The sequence below is a fragment of the Anabrus simplex genome, chromosome 4 (genome assembly GCF_040414725.1).
Source record: "Anabrus simplex isolate iqAnaSimp1 chromosome 4, ASM4041472v1, whole genome shotgun sequence".
NCBI classification, from domain to species: Eukaryota; Metazoa; Arthropoda; class Insecta; order Orthoptera; family Tettigoniidae; genus Anabrus; species Anabrus simplex.
The window spans coordinates 279279292-279305193 of record NC_090268.1 but is presented as its reverse complement, the minus strand read 5'-3'; the positions used below and the strand labels follow the sequence as shown (position 1 = coordinate 279305193).

At 43.0% G+C, this 25902-nt stretch overlaps 1 protein-coding gene across 1 annotated transcript in view; it reads right to left on the bottom strand.

Moving 5' to 3' along the window:
• Window positions 1-1783: 1783 nt before the first annotated feature.
• The window catches only part of LOC136871875 (agrin), a 31144-nt gene continuing 7025 nt past the window's right edge, over window positions 1784-25902 (bottom strand). Inside the window, exons 2-3 of the mRNA XM_068227233.1 lie at window positions 6605-6940; window positions 1784-1911 (exon numbers count right to left, since the gene is read on the bottom strand). Coding sequence (XP_068083334.1) covers window positions 1865-1911; window positions 6605-6851 — 294 coding nt within the window. The 5' untranslated portion in view covers window positions 6852-6940 and the 3' untranslated portion in view covers window positions 1784-1864. The remainder of the gene's footprint in view (window positions 1912-6604; window positions 6941-25902) is intronic.

Here is a 25902-nt window from a genome sequence, read left to right as displayed (position 1 = left end):
TTAGTGTGAATGTTGTGTGTGTGATTGATATTATTTCAATGCATTGTGATATTTTCTTTGACCATGATTTTGACCAGACCACGTGTTCGTTACGTTGAGACCTGATTGTCAGCGTCGTTGTTTGTGTTGGCATAACTTTCTGAAATTTAAATCTTTAGTGAATTTTATTTGGTATTTAAGTAAAGGAAGGTTCAGAGTATCACACGGTAATGAATAAGGAAGGATCATTTCCGTGGACTTGGTTCACTATTTAATTTTGTAAAGCTCACGATGTGAAAATTTTCTTTAGAAGTGTCAAATACCAAAGATTGACTTTACGTTTGTCAGACGAAATATTAGAGGAAGATTAAGAGGAATAATTATTGTACAGGCACAACGGTGCAAAATTTAAGTCCAATGGAAACATTTTTAGTAATATTTTTGATAAGATTTTGGTTTAATTAATTTTCAATTTTATTGAGGTAACGCTTTATTCAGCACATTAAAGAAGGAAGGATTTATTTGAGATAAATATTGAAATGAGAAAATCTAGTAATTCGACATTCAAGATAAATAGGAATCAGACAAATTTCTCTTTCTTTTAACTTACAAAGAATAAGATCATTATTATTTTTATTTTGTTATTATTTCACTGAGCCAGAAGTAGGCTAATACACGTTATGTATACTTACAGAAACATTGTCGACCGAGAATAGTGGAGATTATATGCAGTTAAGAGGAACTGGCGGAGAAGAAATTAATTTTCTCATCAAAATTGTTAATTAAATTTGTTATTGTTAAATGTGTTAGTTTATAATAAATGTCAGAACCTGTTGTTTTATATTCTTGTGTTATTGTCGCTAGTCCTTGTCTCTTACCCTGCCTTCGAAAATAAGTAAAGCCAGACAACGAACGGTCCACCCTCGGGACTCTCGTTCTCCGGCTGAGCTATGCCCGGTAAGAAGAGGGCAATATGATAAAAAGAAATATTGGCAAACGGTGTGTGTATTTTCCTTTGATTAGAAAGTAGTAATTACATTTTACTTACCTTGCCTGATATTTGACATATACGAATAATTACATTTGCGAATGAGAATTATACGAAAATGAATAAAAAGGTAATTATGTGATATCCTGGTGCTACAACGGATGATTAGCGCGGTCCACAATCCAGCCAAATACTTCAACCCTGAAAATACTTCTTGACTTCTGCCGGATAAGCTTGCCGTGACCATCTGACCTACGCACGTTCACACCCATACCTTACACTGTGGAAATATTGGCAAACGGTGTGTGTATTTTCCTTTGATTAGAAAGTAGTAATTACATTTTACTTACCTTGCCTGATATTTGACATATACGAATAATTACATTTGCGAATGAGAATTATACGAAAATGAATAAAAAGGTAATTATGTGATATCCTGGTGCTACAACGGATGATTAGCGCGGTCCACAATCCAGCCAAATACTTCAACCCTGAAAATACTTCTTGACTTCTGCCGGATAAGCTTGCCGTGACCATCTGACCTACGCACGTTCACACCCATACCTTACACTGTGGAAATACAGGAATAACGATACGTTTAGTATTTCAGGCTGTGGGTTATTTAATATTAGGATTAATCAAATTTCGTCAATGTAACATTTTTATCTGAAGGGTTGGTTATGAATGGGGATAAGTCTTTGCATCAAAACGTGATGGTATTTTTTTAATGTTTTAATGAAAATTCAAAAAAATAAGGCAAGTTTACTAAGTGGTTTCTTTATTTCCCTAATAATTGTACAAATATCACAAGAAATTAAATTAAATAAATAAATAAATAAATAAATAAATATAAAGTATAATCAAAGACTTTCTTCAGCATGTCGCATTCTTCTCGACCTAATGCATAGAGCACCTACATGGTCCAAGCGATACAATCCGCAAATCTAAAACAAATAAAGTAGACATTATAGAGAAAGATCAGGAAAAACATGTCAAATACATACTTAGAATAACTTCACCAGATTTAAAAGTATACTGGGCAGAAAATATTCGAGCCACTGGGGAAACAAGTCCTACATTTCCTGACAAATGCTGAGTAGCCTAAAAGAGGATCGAGTAGTCACCGGTACAAATGGCTTCCCTATATATTGCTGTCAGCCTCTTCAGAGGGTGGGAGGAGCGAGTAGGTTATCAGGTCACTCTTTTGACCTTGGAGTGAGAAATTACCCCTACAGGCGGATTAAGCAGCATTATTTAGTCAACGGCATGGCATACGATGGAGAAGCCAGCAGGAAACCAGTCCATTAAGGAGCCTTATGGACATCCCAAGACGTATCGAACTAAACTCCAAACATACTAAGTCCTGAGATGAAATTTTCAGGAGGTAAAATATAGGCCTATTCACAGTCGGATCTCCGGACAGGCAATTTATCACTAAGTGCATGACGAACTACTAACAAGACTAAATTAAACCATGGCACATTGAGGATAGGAACTTGGGACATGAGGACAATGAATAGAAGAGGAAAGCTGGAAAATGTGAAAATGGAATGTTTGGTCTTCACCTTTACAGGCGAATGTGTGTGTCTCCATTCCATGCTTTCGGTGCGACGTAAAGCCCCTAGCAAAAAAAAAAAAAAAAACAAAAAAAAAACAAAATAGCATTCCATGCTCTGTTACTTCGATTCGGGCGTGACATGCGAAACCCATGCTTCTTCTCCCGTTACGATCACGCTCAACATGTCGTCACCTCCTTCGGCATAATGAGTCAAAAACGTAATCGAACACTAAAATCTTGTATTTTTGTGGTTCTCCGTTAGGAGGTTAGGAACGTGTCTAGGTTATGCCGAAGAAGGTGATGGCATGTTGAGTAACGGGAGACGAAACATGGGTTTCGCATATAACGTCCGAATCGAAGCAACAGAGCATGGAATGGAGGCACACACATTCGCCTGTAAAGGTGAAGGCCAAACAGACTGTCCCAGCGCAAGATCAAGATCAAGAACTCTTGGTTATCGGAGCATTTTTTTTGCTCTTTTGCTTTACGTCGCACCGACACAGATAGGTCTTATGGCGACGATGAGACAGGAAAGGCCTAGGAATGGGAAGGAAGCGGCCTTGGTCTTAATTAAGGTACAGCCCCAGCATTTTCCTGGCATGAAAATGGGAAACCACGGAAAATTATCTTCAGGGATGCCGACAGTGGGATTCGAACCCACTATCTCCCGGATGCGAACTCATAGCTGCGCGCCCCTAACCGCACGGCCAACTCGCCCGGTGGTTATCGGAGCAGGTGGCGAGTTTCTATGTAGAGGATATTCAAAACTTAGTTGTAAATTATGATAAGTGCTTAAACAAACCTGGCGGCTATGTTAAAAATTACAGTAAAGTAGGTAGAGTCTGCAAATAAATGTAGTGCTTGAAAATCGTCTTTCGTTGTGTACTGTAGTTATTTCCAAACGGCCCTTACATAAAAAAAACCACACCTCGTACATAGGAGAAAAGAGCAAGAACAAAGGAGCAGGTATAATAATAGTAAAAGAACTGAAGTATTATAATGAAGAGTGAAAGAGTGGTCCGCCTCTGTGGTGTAGTGGTTAGTGCGATTAGCTGCCACCCCCGGAGGCCCGGGTTCGTTCCCGGCTCTACCACAAACATTTTTGAAAAGTGGTACGAGGGCTGGAACGGGGTCCACTCAGCCTCGGGAGGTCAACTGAGTAGAAGTGGGTTCGATTCCCACCTCAGCCATCCTGGAAGTGGTTTTCCGTGGTTTCCCACTTCTCCTCCAGGCAAATGCCGGGATGATACCTAACTTAAGGCCACGGCTGCCTCCTTCCCTCTTCCTTGTCTATCCCTTCCAATCTTCCCATGCCCCCGCAAGGCCCCTGTTCAGCATAGCAGGTGAGGCTGTCTGGGCGAGGTACTGGTCATCCTCCCCAGTTGTATCCCCCGACCCAGAGCCTATAATAATAATTTCGTGTGGCTATATCTAGCCGAGTGCAGCCCTTGTAAGGCAGACCCTCCGATGAGGGTGGGCGGCATCTGCCATCTGTAGGTAACTGCGTGTTCTTGTGGTGGAGGACAGTGTTATATGTGGTGTGTGAGTTGCAGGGATGTTGGAGACAGCACAAACACCCAGCCCCTGGGCCATTGGAATTAACCAATGAAAGTTAAAATCCCCGACCCGGCCGGGAATCGAACCCGGGACCCTCTGAACCGAAGGCCAGCACGCTGACTATTCAGCCAACGAGTCGGACACCCAGAGCCTGAAGCTCCAGGACACTGACCTTGAGGCGGTAGAGGTGGGACCCCTCGCTGAGTCCGAGGGGAAAAACCAACCATGGAGGGTAAGCTGATTAAGAAAGAAAGAAAGAAAGAAAGAAAGAAAGAAAGAAAGAAAGTGAAAGAGTGATGGCCATCAAGATAGAAAGTGATCCTATGCGCACGTTAGTCATACAATTTACAACATCTCCAGCAGAACGATACGGAATGAATATTAAGTTCACTTAGTCAACAGTGATGAAAATCTCAAAACAACCTAAAAATTCCCACGTGGAGATATAGGGAGATACATTGGAGCAAGTATGGTCTTTTACATATTTGGGAAGTATTTTAACAGGGAATGTAAACTGTCATCATCATCATCATCATCTGTTTACCCTCCAGGTTCGGCTTTTCCCTCGGACTCAGCGAGGGATCCCACCTCTACCGCCTCAAGGGCAGTGTCCTGGAGCTTCAGGCTCTTGGTCGGGGGATACAACTGGGGAGAATGACCAGTACCTCGCCCAGGCGGCCTCACCTGCTATGCTGAACAGGGGCCTTGTGGAGGGATGGGAAGATTGGAAGGGATAGACAAGGAAGAGGGAAGGAAGCGGCCGTGGCCTCAAGTTAGGTACCATCCCGGCATTCGCCTGGAGGAGAAGTGGGAAACCACGGAAAACCACTTCCAGGATGGCTGAGGTGGGAATCGAACCCACCTCTACTCAGTTGACCTCCCGAGGCTGAGTGAACCCCGTGCCAGCCCTCGTGCCACTTTTCAAATTTCGTGGCAGAGCCGGGAATCGAACTCGGGCCTCCGGGGGTGGCAGCTAATCACGCTAACCACTACACCACAGAGGCGGACCAATGTAAACTGTACAGAAGGAATACAGAACAGAATAAGAGACATAATATCATTTCAAAATATTATTCCTGGAGTGACTGTTATCCTGGCCAGGTCTCTAGAGAAGCGCTTTTACCAAAACGTTTTCGTCAGTGTGGGAGTGTGGAATTGGAACAGTCTCGGCGACATACTCGAGGATAAAAAAAAGAGAATATGTTATTGAAACGAATTGAGATCTATCCATATCTTCCTTTCTTAATCCGTTTACCCTCCGGGGTTGGTTTTTACCTCGACCTCCAGCGAGGGATCCCACCTCTACCACCTCAAGGGCAGTGTTCTGGAACGCGAGACTTTGGGCGGAGGGGTACTGCTGGGACTGAGGACCAGTAACTCACTCAGGCGGCCTCACCTACTATGCTGGACAGGGGCATTGTGGGGGATGAGAAGATCAGAAAGGATAGAAAAGGAAGGAGGAAGGAAGTGGCCGTGGTCTTAAGTTAGGTATCATCCCGGTATTTGTCTGGAGGAGAAGTGGGAAACAACGGAAAACCACTTCGAGGATGGCAGAGGTGGAAATCGAACTCTCCTCTAATCAGTTGACCTCCCGAGGCTGAGTGGACCCCGTTGACGTCCTCGTACCACTTTTCAAATTCCATGGTAGAGCCCGAAATCGAACCCAGGCGTCCGAGGGTGGCAGCTAATCACATCACAATAACCACTACACCACAGAAACGGTGTAGAATCATTAACTACCTACGTATAATTATTTTAAAATACCTTAATTATCAACGTTTCCTGGTTATAGCCACAATTATGACAAACGTGTTTCAGTCGCTCAACATGTCATGCAATTCTGAACGAATTCAGGGACTTTTTTTTTTTTGCTAGGGGCTTTACGTCGCACCGACACAGATAGGTCTTATGGCGACGATGGGATAGGAAAGGCCTAGGAGTTGAAAGGAAGCGGCCGTGGCCTTAATTAAGGTACAGCCCCAGCATTTGCCTGGTGTGAAAATGGGAAACCACGGAAAACCATCTTCAGGGCTGTCGATAGTGGGATTCGAACCTACTATCTCCCGGATGCAAGCTCACAGCCGCGCGCCTCTACGCGCACGGCCAACTCGCCCGGTAATTCAGGGACTAATTATTCTTTCATTTACTACTTTACCTCCTATACTTGTTGTGCCCTTAATTTTAACTTCTTTTTTAGTTAAACAATCCCCTTTGTATTTATGATTTGGTTTCTATCTAAGGAATATTCTTACTACTGGTTAACATTGTCAGCCTTCCAAATAAATTTGAAACTTCATCACAAGTTTCACCTTCTTAAATTCCCAATCTTTAAATATTTAAATTTTTAACTCATACTAACAGAATAAACAAATTCATCACCATATTGGAAATATCAGCATTATACTTTGAAGAGAACTCAAGTGTGTTTTGAAATATTCGCTAAGAATACATTGTTCCAAAGTCTCGTGTAATGTCACTCTCAATTAGACAACGTTTTACTGAAATAAGAGCTAGATACTTACTTTGGTTATTCTTACAATTGTACATCTGGAGGAAACACCTGTTGGAAAATGTGTGAGCTGGATGAGTGTTACTAGCTGCACAGACCGGTTCGAAGATCAAGGGGCAGACATCTGGACAGACACTACGGGCAGATGGAAGCTGAAGGATTTGGTTTGGATAGGTTGAAGCCGGTGGAAGATATCCCCCTGGAAGAGCGTACGACTGCAAACCACCACCTTGGTATGGTGCAGAGGAAGATAACGTCATTTTATTTGAAATTCCAATGTCCTTATTGGGTGGCAGGAGCAGATCTGTAGTACCGCCAAAGCATAGGCGATGACACAGGAAGAGTACCGCTGAAAATGTAATAACAACATTAGACACTAAACTTCAAACACTTCTTCCAGCATGATTTTGTTAAGTTTTTTTTTTTTTTTTTTGCTATTTGTTTAACGTCGCACCGACACAGATAGGTCTTATGGCGACGATGGAATAGGAAAGGTGTAGGAATGGGAAGGAAGCGGCCGTGGCCTTATTTAAGGTACAGCCCCAGCATTTGCCTGGTGTGAAAATGGGAAACCACGGAAAACCATCTTCAGGGCTGCCGACAGTGGGGCTGGAACCCACTATCTCCCGATTACTGGATACTGGCCGCACTTAAGCGACTGCAGCTATCGAGCTCGGTATGTTAAGTTTAAGGGTAGTTCCAAAGTTAAGTGCTCTCAAGTCGGACAGCGTGTTTAACAGCATTTCATACGGGAATTTTAGGAACCATTTTTCTGGGAAGTCATCATCGTCATCATCATCATCATCATCTGCTTACTCTCGAGGTTCGGTTTTTCCCTCGGACTTAGAGAGGGATCCCACCTCTATTGCTTCAAGGGCAGTGTCCTGGAGCTTCAGACTCTTGGTCGGGGGATACAACTGGGGAGTATGACCAGTACCTCGCCCAGGCGGCCTCACCTGCTATGCTGAACAGGGGCCTTGTGGAGGGATGGGAAGATTCGAAGGGATAGGCAAGGAAGAGGGAAGGAAGTGGCCGTGGCCTTAAGTTAGGTACCATCCCGGCATTCGCCTGGAGGAGAAGTGGGAAACCACGGAGAAACACTTCCAGGATGGCCGAGATGGGAATCGAACCCACCTCTACTCAGTTGACCTCCCGAGGCTGAGTGGACCCCGTTCCAGCCCTCGTACCACTTTTCAAAAATTTTCGTGGCAGACCGGGAATCGAACCCGGGCCTCCGGGGGTGGCAGCTAATCACGCTAACCACTACACCACAGAGGCGGACTTCTGGGAAGTCACAGACCTAAAACACTATACACGTAATAAGACGACTTATAAGATGATGATGATGATTGTTTAAAGGGACCTAACAGCAAGTTCATCAACTCCTGATATGAATCGAAATGAATGGTAACTAAAACTTACCTGCTGATTCAGAGGAGGGCGTTAATTTAAATACAATGCCCAAAAACAAAAACTTAACACTACAAGAATTCTGCAGTCAATATCTGCAAAAGAATTTATAATGAATACTCAATTACTTTCAGTTTGGATATATTTTTCAGTACACTAACGCATTTTATTTATCTTTGCAAGACAATGTGTGAAAACAGTACTAGAATTTCTAAGACTCAGAATCAATCGTTTAATATTCAGATAATAACGGTGTACTCGATGTATTTCGATGACCTTTTCCTTTCCTTAAACTTATTATCCGGAGTACACACGAACATGAAACCTATGACCAATAGTTAATTGAATTGTTTGTATAGCATTGAATATACACTAGTGTCCAAACGTTAAGCATAAGTTACGAGTAAGTAGGGCAACAGGAAATAGACCGCAAATCGCACGACATATGCATCTACCAACCTTACGTGTTCGCTCTGTATAGGAAAGGAGTGTTCCCTACTTTGACTCGCGGCGTAATCGCAAGGTAAACACAGCCAGTGCCTGCGCCCCATATTACCTCAGTCCTGTTTACCTTGTTATAGTGTGCAAAGTGTAGCCTCGTGGTGAACGTGACAACATAATGGCACAATGATGCCATTTGGACCCCGTTTTGCAGGGTAGAATACTCGGCCGCCTGGAAGCAGTCCATACACCGACCGAAGTCGCCGTATCCTTGAATGTGCCACAAAGTGTCATTTCTAGGCTTTGGAGACGATTTTGAGACACAGGAGATGTTTATCGTAGGCCAGTACCAGGTCGACCAAGGGAAACTACCCCACAGCAGGACCGATATCTGGCCTTAAGCGCCCGACGAAATCGGAGTGCACCTGCAAGATTGTCGGCGGAGCTTGCAGCCGTCTCAAGGGTTGCCGTTTCCAGGCAAACTGTGTACCGGAGGCTCAGAACAGCAGGGCTGTTTGCCCGACGTCCAGCGTTGTGCGTCCCGCTCACTGCAGCACAGAGACGCACCCGTTTACTGTGGAGCCGTCAACATCGAAACTGGACCATGAATGAATGGAGGTATGCGCCCTTCATAGATAAATCCCGCTTCAGTTAGCAGAACTATTCCCATCGCACATTAATCTGGAGAGAACCGGGTAGCCGATACAACCACAGGAACATCGTGGAACGGGACCAGTATGGTGGTGGTGGCGTCATTGTTTGGAGCGGCATCATATTGAATGGCCGTACGGACCTGCATATCTTCATGGGTGGTCCGAGGAACACTGTTAACACTCGGACATATAGGGATGAGCTACTGAGACCACATGTTCGACACTTCAGAAGTGTGGTTGGTCCAGACTTCCTCTTAATGGACGATAATGCCCGACCACACCGCGCTGCTCTGGTGGATGAATTTCTGGCTGGGGAAGACATTAATCGTATGGACTGGCCAGCGAGATCTGCGGATCTGAATCCTATAGAACATGCCTGGGATGCATTGGGGAGGCGAATTGTATCCCGGCAGCCTCCACCAATGACCCTCCAAGATCTTAGCATTGCCCTTTCGGAGGAATGGGATCGACTGCCACAAGAGCTCTTGGACAATCTGATAGAGAGCATGCCACGTCGCTGCGAAGCATGTGTGGCAGTTAGGGGTTACCATACACTCTATTAACAGAATATTTTGTTGTGGAAGACATTGCAAAGTTTTGTTAGTTATTGTCAAAGGTATGCCTTAGCTATCAGAACCTTTCTGACACTGTTTTCTTTGGACAAGTTGTGTGACATATGGTGTGTGATTCAGCCTCCGTTTGTTCAGCAATCCGTCTGACATTCCTATCAGGCGGTATGGCCTCGTTTAGTGATCATGTTTAACTTTTGGACGCTAGTGTATATACCACTACCTCATTATATGTATCATACTGCATGCTTGTGTTTTGCTTTTTAATGTAACTTTAGTTGATGTTTGGAAATTATGTTTTTAGAATGTCTTAACTTTAATATTTGATACTAGCAAATGTACCCGTGCTTCGCTACGGTATTCTACATTGTATACGGATATCGACGTAAATACTGTGCGTGCAGCAAATGAGATTGTTTTAAAATTGCATTTCTCTTAGCCTTATCCGAGTAATAGCATGGGGAGGTCCACATATGTTGTTTCCAATGTAAAGTGAGGGTTGCGGAGTTGTGATGATAACGGCAGGCTCACTTGCCTACTGCCATTCACAATCGAGTTGGCAAGTTTACATTATAATTGCAGGCCCCAATGCCTACTGCGCGGTCACAATCGATTTGGGGAGTTTTAGTTACAATGGCAGACCCATTTCCTACTTTCAGACAGGTTACAGTTGAGGAGTTTTTATTATAATACCAGGCAACTTCCCTACCACCAGTCAAAATTGAGTTGTGCAGTTATCATTATAATGACAGTCCCTTTTTACTGCTGTTAGCCAGCTTACTGCCAGTCACACAGAATTAGTGAGTTTCCATGAAAATAGCAGGCCACTATGCCTAATGCTAGTCAAATTTTAGATTGGAACATTTGTTTATAATGGCGGGCACCCTGGGCTAGAGCCAAACACAATAGAGTAGGGGACTTTCGAACAAAACTGCATGATCCCTTGCCTTCTGCAAGACAAACCGAGAAGTGAATTATTCATTAAAATGGTAGGCCCTCCTTACTAATGCCAGTTACACAGGAGTTGGAGAAGGACCCCATTCCTACTGCCAGCAGTCAAAGTCGGTGTAGGGAGTACTGATTACAATAGCAGACACATCCTTTCTCGATCGCTACAAATCGACATCAATGAATATATACAGATGGACATACGAAAGTATATGAATGTTTACAATATTGCAGACCTTCATTTACAGATTAACTGCTGCTAAACGGTACGTCATATCAACAAAGGATTGTACAGTAAGGCGCAGTATTTAGCGATCTAAATGGCTGGTCCTATGATATTTTCTCGCATCTAAGCTATTCATGGGTCAGATTGAATCAGAAACGTTGAGTAGGTTGAAATTTGTGTAAGAATATCTTACATTGCATTACTTTTCGGATAATTATGTGACACAGCATTTGGCTCACATATGGGTACTGGGTGGGCCAATGTTCGTGTAGAGTTTGATCATACTATCTTTCCTGTAAGTGATTGAAATTATGCACATGAGAAGAAAAGGTTTAGAAATTAATTTCCATTAAGGCAGGTAGATTTCCATTAAGTTTGGTTGTGTGTATTTTGAGGGAGTGCAAAATCACGGTTTCGGTTTCGTATAAACCCCCAATTAGTTCAGGGATTTAGAAACAATATTTGCAGTAAAACATCCCCAAAGGACAGGTGGATTCTAAATATGAAGTTTGGTGGAAATATATACAGTAGTTTTCAAGTTAGAGAAAGACAAACAGACAAACAAACAAACAAACAAACAAACAAACAAACAAACAAACAAACAAACAAACAAACAAACAAACTAACCAACAGACACCAAGGAAACCTACCCTCGGACAGATGGATGCTATATATAAAGTTTGGTTCAAATATCTTGTTAGTTTTCAAGTTGTAAGAAGTACGCTTTAAAAGCACCCGCTCTTGCGTTAAGTCCACTGGGATTTGTACCGAAAAACGGTCCGTTAATGATATCTCCCTTACTAAATCCTGTTATCGAAATGATGCACATGAGAAAAAAAGTTTAGAAATTAATTTTCATTAAGGCAGGTTGATTTCCATTAAGTTCGGTTATGTATACTTTGAGGGAGTGCAAAATCACGGTTTCGGTTTCGTAAAAATCCCCACTCAGTTCAGGGATTTAGAAACGATATTTGCTCTAAAACCTACCCAAGGACAGGTGGATTCTAAATATGAAGTTTGGTGGAAAAATATATTTAGTAGTTTTCAAGTTATAGAAGGACAGACAAACAGACAAACAGACAAACAAACAGACACCAAAGCTAAAAATGATGCAGATGGTCATTATTACACCTGAAACGGATAACTGTACGGAAATTTCGCCAAAATAATCAATGTACAGACACACGGTCGTTACGATTTTATTTATATAGATGACGGATAAGCATGAGCACGTTGAAAAGTGCAGACTTCCACTTCGAGATTCATATCTCCTAAACGGTTTATGATATTAAGAAACGGTTTGCGCCGTCAGACGCCTCATTTATCGCTCTAAATGTTTGTTTCTAAATCATATCCTCGTATCTCCCATATTAAGGGGGTAAATTGAGTTCAAATTTTGAAGAGGGTGAAATTTGGGTGCATTTTTAACATTTTACATTACATTTTGCCTACTTATGTATAAGCTAGAATCATGAAATTTGGTACACATATGTCCCTTAATCGTGCCAATGTGCGCACCTAACGCGATGATCCTATCATTCTTATACGTGTGTCAAACAATGAAATATACTTGTAAAAATCACCAAATTTACGAGCAATCCAGAAATACGGCCAAATTTAACGTATAAGGGAGAGAGATACGACAAAATGTCACAGGACCAAAGTTGTAGATCACTCCAAATTGAAGCGACATTGTGCCATCCGTTTTGTGATACGATTTACCGTTTAGCCAAAAAATAGCTGAAAAGGAATGTCTGCACAGTCATTAAAATTGCCTCCATATTTCGATATCTTTGGGGGTAAAAAGTGAAAAATTTGAACATCTTGGAATTTTCCCGTCTTTTAGGGACCAAAAGCTATAATTTCACCAAATTTCAATTGTCTACCTCGTCTGGCAGGTTGTGCCGCCATCTTGATTTGGGGGTATAGGGGATAAAAATGAGGAAATTCCGGAAAATTTTTAAGCCCACGAAACGTATAGGTTATCGTTTTGCATATACTATACGACTGTGTTCTTATGCTGAGCCCAAAATTTGAGCCCCCCCAGCGTGCCCCCTTCAGGGAATTTTGAGAATTTCAGATTTTTCTAGGGATCCTGGGGTCATCAGTTTCCCTCGTACCAAGTTTCAAATTTCTGAGATTTCTGGAAGTGCCTCATTAATTCACGTCTTTTTTCATTTTTAAATATTTATATATACATCGCTCCAGCCCGACTTGCTTTTATATATATAGATGACGGATAAGCATGAGCACGTTGAAAAGTGCAGACTTCCACTTCGAGATTCATATCTCCTAAACGGTTTATGATATTAAGAAACGGTTTGCGCCATCAGACGCCTCATTTATCGCTCTAAATGTTTGTTTCTAAATCATATCCTCGTATCTCCCATATTAAGGTGGTAAATTGAGTTCAAATTTTGAATAGGGTGAAATTTGGGTGCATTTTTAACATTTTACATTACATTTTGCCTACTTATGTACAAGCTAGAATCATGAAATTTGGTACACATATGTCCCTTAATCGTGCCAATGTGCACACCTAACGCGATGATCCTATCATTCTTATAAGTGTGTCAAACAATGAAATATACTTGTAAAAATCACCAAATTTACGAACAATTCAGAAATACGGCCAAATTTAACGTATAAGGGAGGGAGATACGACAAATGTCACAGGACCAAAGTTGTAGATCACTCCGAATTGAAGGGACATTGTGCCATCCGTTTTGTGATACGACTTACCGTTTAGCCAAAAAAATAGCTCAAAAGGAATGTCTGCACAGTCATTAAAATTGCCTCCATATTTCGATATCTTTGGGGGTAAAAAGTGAAAAATTTGAACTACTTGGAATTTTCCCGTCGGTTAGGGACCAAAAGCTATAATTTCACCAAATTTCAATTGTCTACCTCGTCTGGCAGGTTGTGCCGCCATCTTGATTTGGGGGGACAGGGGATAAAAATGAGGAAATTCCGGAAAATTTTTAAGCCCACGAAACGTATAGGTTATCGTTTTGCATATACTATACGACTGTGTTCTTATGCTGAGCCCAAAATTTGAGCCCCCCCAGCGTGCCCCCTTCAGGGAATTTTGAGAATTTCAGATTTTTCTAGGGATCCTGGGGTCATCAGTTTCCCTCGTACCAAGTTTCAAATTTCTGAGATTTCTGGAAGTGCCTCATTAATTCACGTCTTTTTTCTTTTTTTTTTTTTTTTTTGCTATTTGTTTTACGTCGCGCCGACACAGATACATCTTATGGCGACGATGGGATAGGAAAGGCCTAGGAAGTGGAAGGAAGCGGCCGTGGCCTTAATTAAGGTACAGCCCCGGCATTTGCCTGGTGTGAAAATGGGAAACCACGGAAAACCATCTTCAGGGCACGTCTTTTTTCATTTTTAAATATTTATATATACATCGCTCCAGCCCGACTTGCTTTTATATATATAGATGACGGATAAAAATGAGCACGTTGAAAAGTGCAGACTTCCACTTCGAGATTCATATCTCCTAAACGGTTTATGATATTAAGAAACGGTTTGCGCCATCAGACGCCTCATTTATCGCTCTAAATGTTTGTTTCTAAATCATATCCTCGTATCTCCCATATTAAGGGGGTAAATTGAGTTCAAATTTTGAATAGGGTGAAATTTGGGTGCATTTTTAACATTTTACATTACATTTTGCCTACTTATGTATAAGCTAGAATCATGAAATTTGGTACACATATGTCCCTTAATCGTGCCAATGTGCACACCTAACGCGATGATCCTATCATTCTTATAAGTGTGTCAAACAATGAAATATACTTGTAAAAATCACCAAATTTACGAACAATTCAGAAATACGGCCAAATTTAACGTATAAGGGAGAGAGATACGACAAATGTCACAGGACCAAAGTTGTAGATGACTCCGAATTGAAGGGACATTGTGCCATCCGTTTTGTGATACGACTTACCGTTTAGCCAAAAAATAGCTCAAAAGGAATGTCTGCACAGTCATTAAAATTGCCTCCATATTTCGATATCTTTGGGGGTAAAAAGTGAAAAATTTGAACTACTTGGATTTTTCCCGTCGGTTAGGGACCAAAAGCTATAATTTCACCAAATTTCAATTGTCTACCTCGTCTGGCAGGTTGTGCCGCCATCTTGATTTGGGGGGATAGGGTAAAAAATGAGGAAATTCCGGAAAACTTTTAAGCCCACGAAACGTATAGGTTATCGTTTTGCATATACTATACGACTGTGTTCTTATGCTGAGCCCAAAATTTGAGCCCCCCCCCAGCGTGCCCCCTTCAGGGAATTTTGAGAATTTCAGATTTTTCTAGGGATCCTGGGGTCATCAGTTTCCCTCGTACCAAGTTTCAAATTTCTGAGATTTCTGGAAGTGCCTCATTAATTCACGTCTTTTTTTCATTTTTAAATATTTATATATACATCGCTCCAGCCCGACTTGCTTTTATATACTGTATATAGATGTTTATTTGAATTTGGAAATGATGTGTGAACTGTTGTAGTCTTAAAGTGCAATAGTATTAATATAGTATAGTATTAACGTAGTCCGCCTCTGTGGTGTAGTGGTTAGTGTGATTAGCTGCCACCCCCGGAGGTCCGGGTTCGATTCCCGGCTCTGCCACGAAATTTGAAAAGTGGTACGAGGGCTGGAACGGGGTCCACTCAGCCTCGGGAGGTCAACTGAGTAGAGGTGGGTTCGATTCCCACCTCAGCCATCCTCGAAGTGGTTTTCCGTGGTTTCCCACTTCTCCAGGCAAATGCCGGGATGGTACCTAACTTAAGGCCACGGCCGCTTCCTTCCCTCTTCCTTGCCTATCCCTTCCAATCTTCCCATCCCTCCACAATGCCCCTGTTCAGCATAGCGGGTGAGGCCACCTGGGCGAGGTACTGGTCATTCTCCCCAGTTGTATCCCCGACCAAGAGTCTGAAGCTCCAGGACACTGCCCTTGAGGCGGTAGAGGTGGGATCCCTCGCTGTGTCCGAGGGAAAAGCCGACCCTGGAGGGTAAACAGATGATGATGATGATGATGATGATTAATGTATTTATCATTTTTGTTCCTTATTATTGGGTCTGTACCTGTCAGAAACACTTTCTTTCTTTCTTTCTTTCTTTCTTTCTTCATCGGTTTACCCTCCAGGGTTGGTTTTTCTCTCGGACTCAGCGAGGGATCCCACCTCTACCACCTCAAGTGCAGTGTCCTGGAGCGTGACACTTTGGGTGGGCGTACACAATTGGGGAGGAGGACCAATACCTAGCCCAGGCGGCTCACCTGCTGTGCTGAATAGGGGCTTTGTGGGCGAGGGGAGATGGGAAGGTTGGACTGGATAGACAAAAAGAGGGAAGGAAGCGGCCATGGGCTTAAGTTAGGTACCATCCCGGCATTTGCCTGGAGAAGAAGTGAGAAACTACGGAAAACCACTTCGAGTATTGCTGAGAAGGGAATCAAAGGCCTCTATACTGAGTACACCTCCCAAGGCTGAGTGAACCCCTTCCAGCCCTCGTACCACTTTTCAAATATCGTGGCATAGTCGGGAATAAAACCTGGGCCTGCAGTGGTGGCATCTAATTACACTAACCACTACACCACAGAGGTCGACCAGAATCACAATAAATAAATAAATAAATAAATAAATAAATAAATAAATAAATAAATAAATAAATAAATAAATAAATAAATAAATAAATAAATAAATAAATAAATAAATAAATAAATAAATAATATTTAATACGAATTAAAAAGATGGAAAAATAGATAAAAATCATCAAGGCACTGATTAAGTTTTCATTTTAAAATACATCTACTACTGTCGGAAGCCCTGAAGATGGCTTTCCGTGGTTTCTCATTTTCACACCAGACAAATGCTCGGGCTGTACCTTAATTAAGGCCACGGCTGCTTCCTTCCAACTCCTAGGCCTTTCCTATCCCATCGTCGCCATAAGACCTGTTTGTGTCGGTGCTACGTAAAGCCACTAGCAAAAAAAAGTAATGGAAGATGACTCCTTGAACGTGATTCAGAGGCTTCTGCGTTTATTCCCTGACAAGGATATTACCAAAGTGGTCATAATTCAACAGCGTCTCAACTTGGGCAGTGCTGCGAGTCCTTAGTAGCAAGCTATCGATCCTCATCTTTTGGAGTACGTCTAATTCCCCATACTCCTCAGATATTTCACCAGCTTATAATCACCTCCGTCGGTCCTGATAATGACCAGGGACTTCGAAGTGTTGATATCCATCTTTTCATACTGGCCTTATTTTATTTTATGTTTTCTATCCCTCAGGAATCAAATGTTAGGAAGACTTGGGTGGCAGGCCACCCTTGAAGGGCTTAGGGCGTTTCGCAGCCATGCGCGAATGCATCCTCATCGAATGCCACCCACTCCGATCATGGCCTGTCTCTGCTTTCCCTACGCAGCCTAGGCAATAACCTTCTGGCTTGGAAGGTATTGCCCGGGGTGCGACGTTAAACGATACGGTACTGAGATGTATCCTATATCGTATATGGGCGTTCGGCTATGTTTTCAGACGAATACTACTGCCGTAATTATGGCGCTCCTTCCCAGCGCGATGTAGATACCGTCTGGGTTTTTGGGCGTAATTGCACATGTAAGAAGATCTTAAATTTTGAATCGGTCTAAAAGAACCCTCAAGAGGGGAGCGATGGCCACATGATCCTTCTACGACAGGCAGAGTCCAATGGCCCCATAGGAGTGACACGTGAACGCCTGGAAATCTCCTCTGCCATATTGCTTACAATGCACGATCGAATTTATTGTCTACTGTATCAAACAACGTAACTAAGTTGCAAACCTTACAGAAAAATTACAATCCTTAAATGACTTTAGAATCGAACTAGAGGACAGGGAAATTTTCGAGTCCTTTCTTTGAAATACTTCAAACTTTTGTTTGATGTTTAGCAACATTTTAAAGTGGGATAAAGTGTAGGGTAGGAAATAAAAGCATTTCAACCGCATTAAATAATTTAAAAAAGTATACAGTACATAGCAATAAATACAGGACTAGCGGAGAAGTCTGGCGAAGATGTGCATTAAGAATCGCAAAGGAAGACTTTCTTGGAATAAAGGAAAATTAAATAATATTTGCCCTGAAATAACGAGGACGTTTTTTGGGGCCTGATTTAATTTCCATCACCGTTGCCTTAAATCCGTCCGGCATAATTCTTCGGGATTCCGAACATCATTCGTTTTAGAGGATAGGATTATTTGCCCTATACCAAACCTCCATTGTGGAGGACCGAGGACTTTTCTTTTAGGGTTACCATATATTACCCAAGATAGCCCAGTTCGAAGATACCCGTTGTAAAGATACAAGTGTAGAGTAAGAAAGTACTCGACAAGGAAAGGTGGATGGCAATTCTAAGGAAGGTTGATATTAGAAAAAGTCCGAAAAGCCAAAGGAAAAGACGGACAATTTAATATAAAAAATTAATGTACGTCTATTAAAAGTATAAAAGAAAGTATAATAAAATACTGCTATTTAAACGCTCCCATCCTTATTATTTAGTAATAATAACAGTAGCACAGCCATCCCCCACAGGAAATGAAGGTATAGGCTTCCACTATCCGTAACCTTGGATAGGAACGATGAAATTGCGGAGCCTCGAACAAGTAAATGAAAAAAATGCCAGGCCCAGTCGCTACCTGTCCCTGAGGTACACCAATTTCGTACATTTAAACTAAGCGCCTTTTAAAAGGCCATCTGTGATACGAACACTGAAACCTCTAGTGAAGAAGTTTCGAACTTTATCTCTACTGTCGATTTATGTGCTCCCTCTGGTGAGGGGACGGACAATTAAATTTCAAGAGTATTTTGGTATTCTTTGGTTGCCTAAACCGAATTGTTTGTAGATTGTTTTTGGTGTTCTAAGGTTACTAGCACTTCTATCTCTTCCCGCCTGCTTAATATTGTAGCCAATCAGGATTTTTTGAGATTTATTTAAGCAACCAATTGTATTAGTGGATGTGTCCAGGGTTTCGGCCCAGAGAATTCTGGAACCTTCCTCTCCACTACAAAAGCTGCGAATTTTGGGCCATGTCCTTTTTCGATCGCTCCAGTCAAGAGGTTTTGAGTGTGTTAATGGAGGGGGCAGGGGATTGCCTCGTCCATCTCCGGAAGGTGCACCAGCTCAAGGTAATGGCAGGCATCTTTTAATCATGTAATAGTCTCAGAAAGCTAACTCGAGGGGAAGGTTTTCAAAATTCTTTCTGGATGTAATCATTGAATGTAAATTTTCAGTCTGGTCTAAGAACTTTGTCTAACTTAGGGAATAACGAGTGTGAACCCTCTTGTATTCCCCTTCAACTTGGTTTTGAGGTGACTGTGATTTCGTAAACTTTAAAATTTTCCTTTTGTAATTTAAAACTTTCTCTCCAGCTAGTCACCTCCGTAGTATAGGCTAGACTCTGTAACTTCGGGCCATAAGCTCACAGAGAGTTTTAAGTACTGTATTTTCGTGTGCATTTCAAAGAGTGCAAGAGTTCGCCTCCTAACATTTTGATTTTCAGCCAATAATCTTACCTTTTCTTTTTCACTAGGGCCATGTAGAATATGTACTTGTTGCCTCTGTTGATGTTTAACTATTTAAATGTAACTTGAAGAGTAGTCTCTAGGTAATTATTTGGAGCAAAGACGCTTTTTCGAATGATGTAAATTTTGGAGCTCAGTCCTCTGACTTGTAATTGACTGGAGCAGTAGTGTTCTTGATAATAGTGTAACGTTTGGACTACCTAACTCATTTCGTAGAAATCTTTATGTCTATTGTACCTGATTTGAATAACTATTTGTATGAGAGCTGAAAAGCTCCCCTTCTGAGGATCCAAATGTTATTTGTATAACGAAGTTTAAAATCTGAAAAGCCGTACGGTTAGCGGCGTGCGGCTGTGAGCTTGCATTCGGAGATAGTGGGTTCGAACCCCACTGTCCGCAGCCCTGAAGATGGTTAACCATGGTTTCCCATTTTGACACCAGGCAAATGCTGGGGCTGTACCTTAATTAAGGCCACGGCTCTTCCTCCTCATTCCTAGGCCTTTCCTCTCCCATCATCGCCATAAGACTTATCTGTGTCCGTGCGACGTAAAGGAAAAAATATCTGAAAAGAAACAAGAAACAAGGAAAGAAATACAATTTTGAACTTTAGAGTTTTTAGTGCCGGGCTGAGTGGCTCAGACGGTTAAGGCGCTGGCCTTCTAACCCCAACTTGGCAGGTTCGATCCTGGTTCAGTCCGGTGGTATTTGAAGGTGCTCAAATACGACAACCTCGTGTCGGTAGATTTACTGGCACGTAAAAGAAATCCTGCGGGACTAAATTCCGGCACCTCGGCGTCTCCGAAAACCTTAAAATGTAGTTAGTGGGACGTAAAACAAATAACATTATTATTATTATTATTATTAGAGTTTTTAGTTAAAATTTGATCTTTTCTCTATCGAACCATTTCATGCCCGCACCTTCTTACACCTCTGTTAACCACGGAAAACTCGTTGGCTGAATGGTCAGCGTACTGGCCTACGGTCCAGGGGGTCCCGGGTTCGATTCCCGGCCAGGTCGGGGATTTTAACCTTCATTGGTTAATTCCAGTGGCCCGGAGGCTGGGTGTTTGTGCTGTCCCCAACATCCCTGCAACTCACACACCACACATAACACTATCCTCCATCACAATAACACGCAGTTACCTACACATGGCAGATGACGCCCACCCTCATCGGAGGGTCTGCCTGTCAAGGGCTGCACTCGGCTAGAAATAGCCACACGAAATTAAATTAAAACCACGGAAAGTCCTTGACAGCCGCTAGAAATTGCCGCATTTGACCACCTCTTATGACAGACAGAGATACCGTGGATGAATCCTCCCCCTCCCCCACCCTCATGCGATGCCGAACTCAATTTTGACTCCTCTGTCGACAACTGACCCGCAGTGTTTCATTACAGCTGATACAGGCTATCGTCTTCCTTCCTCGTGCTACACGTTCATATTGTGCATGCGTCATCTAAAGAACGGCTGGGACTTTATCCTTCACACAGAACGATAAAACACGCGTCAGCTGATTAAAGCAACCTGCAACTTACAAAACAAACAAACTCTGTTTTACGTTATGTTAACATACGCAATGAGCATCCACAGTTTTATACGAAAAACGAACCACATGGATGTAAATTGCTATTTCAAAACCTCCACATACAGTATTTTGTCCAGGACTCGAACTGTGACCGTCTTAGTGAGGAGATATTGACGATGTCACTTTGACTTATTCCAACTCACAAAACAACGAAAACTAAAAGTAAAACTTATCCCAGTTATTTCTGGGGTCGCTGGAGCCCCCTAGGCTTATTTTGGTTTTGGCCGGGGGTTTAAGACCGGTGTCACGTGATTCTTGAGATGAAACTCTCGACCCAGAATCGAGCGGGATTCGAACATTAGCCTTCCGGGAAAGAAGCCAGCAGCTGAGCCACTGAGCTAATCAAAACCCGACTCCATGGCTAAATGGTTAGCGTGCTGGCCTTTGGTCTGAGGGGTCCCGGGTTCGATTTTCGGCAGGGTCAGGAATTTTAACCACCATTGGTTAATTTCACTGGCAAAGGCTGGGTGTATGTGTCTTCATCATCATTGCATCCTCATCACGACGCGCAGGTCGCCTACCGTTGTCAAATCAAAGGACCTGCACCTGGCGAGCCGAACATGTCCTCGGAGACTCCCGGCACTAAAAGCCATACGCCATTTCATTTTTTTTACTACAGCTCTTGAGGGCCCTTGGCCTACCAAGCGACAGCTGCTCAGCCCGAAGGCCTGCAGATTACGAGGTGACGTGTGGTCAGCACGACGAATCCCCTCGGCCGTTATTCTTGGCTTTCAAGACCCGGGCCGCTATCTCACCGTCAGATAGCTCCTCAATTCTAATCACGTAGGCTGAGTGGACCTCGAACCAGCCCTCAGGTCCGGGTAAAAATCCCTGATCTGGCCGGGAATCGAACCCAGGGCCTCCGGGTAAGAGCAGGCACGCTACCCCTACACCACGGGGCCGGTACTGAGCTAATTAAGCCCCCACAAAACGACTACAACTGAAAGTATGAAAGAAAATAATTTTAATTTCACAAGTTTCTTCGCATTTTCCGTCATTAGATACTCTGTCTCTGTGGTGTAGTGGTTAATATGATTATTTGCCATCCATGGAGATCCGAGCTCGATTATCGGCTCTGCCACGAAATTTGAAAAGTGGTACGAGGGCTGGAACGCGGTCCACTCAGCCTCGGGAGGTCAACTGAGTAGAGGGGTGTTCGATTCCCACCTCAGCAATCCTCGATGTGGTTTTACGTAGTTTCCCACTTCTCCTGCAGACAAATACCGTTATGGTACCTCTTCCTTGTCTATCCGTTCCGATCTTCCCATCCCGCTGTTCAGTATAGCAGATGAGACCGCCTGGACGAGGTACTGGACCCCTCCCCAGTTGTATCCCCAGTCCAAAGTCTCATACTCCAGGACACTGCCCTGGAGGCGGTAGAGGTGGGATCCCTCCCTGAGTCCGAGGGAAAAGCCCACCCTGGAGGATAAACGGGTTAAGAAAGGTAGTTCGGCTCCTTAGTTTTATTTTTTTTATTTTTTGCTATTTGCTTTACGTCGCACCGACACACATAGGTCTTATGGCGACGATGGGATAGGAAAGGCCTGGGAGTTGGAAAGAAGTGGCCGTGGCCTTAATTAAGGTACATCCCCAGCATTTGCCTGGTGTGAAAATGGGAAACGACGGAAAACTATCTTCGGGGCTGCCGACAGTGGAATTCGAAGCCGCTATGTCGCGGATGCAAGCTCACAGCCGCGCGCCTCTAATCGCACGGCCAACTTGCCCGGTGCTCCTTAGTTTAATAGTCAGCAGAGTGATCTTCGGTTCAGAGGGCCCCACGTTCGATTCCCAGCCGTTCACGCTAAGTTTACAGACCCTGATCGAGGGTTGGGTGTTTATTTTCGTCAGTATTTTATGTTTATTTTCGTATGTATCAAACTTGTATTACTGGAGTGTATTAATTTACTTTATAAATACTCTGAAGCCATAATATTAGAATGTACTGCACCACAGCGAGCTTTAGCTCAGGTGCCTCAGCTAATAAATAAATGAAATTAAAAAAATACTTATCCTGATTTGCACACAGCACATCATCACACTACCAACTACGGCAGAAAGGCAAAATAGTAAATATATCCCTCCAGGAAAGACGTCCGGCAGTGGTGGTGGTGATGATGATTGTTGCTTTGAGAGGAAATACAACTAGGCGAACATTCTCTATGCACAATAATCAGAGAGAGGTGACATCATTCAAGGAAGAAAGGTATCGGCAAAAGGAAACAGGAATTGACCACAGTAGGTCTGGCAGGAAATGTGAAAGAGAGGAGCCTGACACACATGAGTAGAAGCAGTTTCAGATTCAGCTAGGAGAACCGTGGTCGTAACCTACGCTAAGTTCACAGCCTCTGGTGCCTCTTTAGTCGCCTCTTACGACATGCCGAGGATACCGTTGACGTATTATACCATCCCACCCATCTCTGGACAAGAGACACCAACTCTATCCCTATACTAGAAGAATTACATTATGGAAACAAGAAAATGTTAATATACTGAATGTTACATCTCTGTCAAATTCATTGTTTGCATTTATATAGCAAAAAAAAAAAAGCAATAAAAATCCTGTTCAATGTTCCATAAGCACTCCATCTATTAAGCCAGTCACTTCTTCCATACCAAGTGGCCTCATTATCTTCAAGTGGTTTAAAGAACAGCTGTGTCTTTTGGTAAGATATATTCCTAGGGTATGCATGATATGAACATGGAAAACCGTCTTCAGGGCTGCCGATATTGGAGCTCGAAACTACCATCTACTTAAAGCAAGTATACAACTGCTAGTTTGTTTTATTGCCTGGTTGTTTCTCGTTTTAAGTGCTGTAGTTGAGCAGCATACAGCCTGAAATTTTACATGCAAGCTAAGACATGCCTAAACAGATAAACTATAAAAGGATAGGATTAGTCACAGAGAAACGGGCGAATGAAATGACCACATTACGTAAGTCGTCCTCCAGTTTAGGTCTTAGAGATACTCTCATCAAATAAAATTAAGCATAATAGGTCAGTAGATGCGGACTGGGTCTGGACCATAAGTGGCCACGGCTGATCTGTGGTCCAACAGCTCTGCACTATGACCGGCCAACCGAGCAGTTGAGGCTCTACGCCTCTGTATTCGGGAGATGGGAAAGGGCTGGCCCCCATCGTCGGCTGTCCTGAGAATAGTTTTCCGTGGTTTTCGATTCTCCTGCACTAAGGCGAATGCCGGGACAGTTCCTAATGTAGGCCACGGCCGCCAACCCCTCAACTTCTCCGAGCATTTCCTTCACCGTAGGATCTGAGAGACGGCGTCATCTTCAGGGGAGGAATGAGAACATTTTAGTAGTAGTAGTTCCACTTTAAGAAAGTTGTGAGAAAAGCGCAAGAAACGTAAAATAAAAGACACATGGAACTTACCCGTGATCAGGTTTGGTAAAACTTGAGAGGAATTACATCTTCCTGGTCTAGATTGCTCACGGCATTCGATAATATTCAACTACTGTAATGCATGTGGACGAAATACTGATTTACTTTTTTGGAAGCGGAAATAACACCGTATGAACAGACACTCCTCAATTGCAGTTTACCCACCAATGTCTAATATTCATGTTTCATTTATGTTTAGATAGTACGTACGTTGTTTGAATAATGAAAATCCTGCCCCTTTTTTCCCACAGTAAGAGGCATTTGACTCACGGCTGGTAAACAAATCCAGTATACTACAGCTGAGGTGGCGTACAAGCAGACTTTTCAGTGTGCCTCGCTTCTATGTCATCATCATCATTAGTCGTTGTGCTCATTACTGAGCGTCGTGACCTCATAACTCCATCATTTCCATGTTGCAACCTTGACAAGATGTCTCCATCCCGAGCGGTTTTCACATTTCGTTAATATGACCTGAAGTGGTAGCCCAGTGATCTTCTTCGTCTGATCTATCCATCTGCTTGCTGTTCTTCCTCGTGGTCTACTGCCTTCAATTTTGCCTTGTAAAATTACCTTTTTCCAAGTTCTCTCCATCTCGTCTTAAAATATGTACTGTGCACTAAAATGCTTCGTTACATGCCTTCTGTAGCACATCGCATCCAAATCATCACTTTGGTGCAACAGAACATGAAACAAATTGGAGTTGCCAACCTGATGGGGACTGTATTCAAGAAGACCCCTCAGGACTTCAATAATATGTTATTGGCTTTACGTCCCAATAACTACTTTTTACGGTTTTCGGAGACGCCAAGGTGCCGGAATTTAGTCCCAAAGGAGTTCTTTTACTTGCCAGCAAATCTGCTGACGTATTTAAGCACCTTCAAATACCACCGGACTGAGCCAGGATCGAACCTGCCAAGTTGGGATCAGAATGCCAGTGCCTTTACCGTATGAGCCACTCAGCCCGGCCTCAGGACTTTATTTCGACACCACAGCGTGGTTCACGTTCGATGGGCTAGAGACCAATGGTCCAGAATGTTGCTCTCGGATGAAGTGCGAATTGGTTTACACCCTGGCGACAAGAAGGGCAAGAAGGGAACGTTACAATGTGTCTTTCTTAGCAGAACGTTACCAGCAGGTTGGAGGTTTAGCACTATTCTGGGCAGCTATCATGTTCGGCCGTCGTGCACCACTGGCTCACATTCAAAGAAACATGACGGCCGCATTGTATGAACACAACATACTCCTATCTGTAGAAAGTGGTTTTGCAGAAACTATAGAAGGATGATAACGCTCATTCACATGGTGCAGCAACTGTGAATGGATACCTAGAGGGACGTGTGATCCCCAGAATGGACTGGCCAGCTTCTTCCCCGGACATGAACTGCATAGAGTATACATGGACCTTTCTTAAAAGACCAATTTCCAACCAACATCCAACACTAACTATGCAGGTCCTAAATTATGCTACCATCGAGGTATGGGGCCGTTTGCCTCAAGAAATGCTCAGTGATTTGGTACCCATTG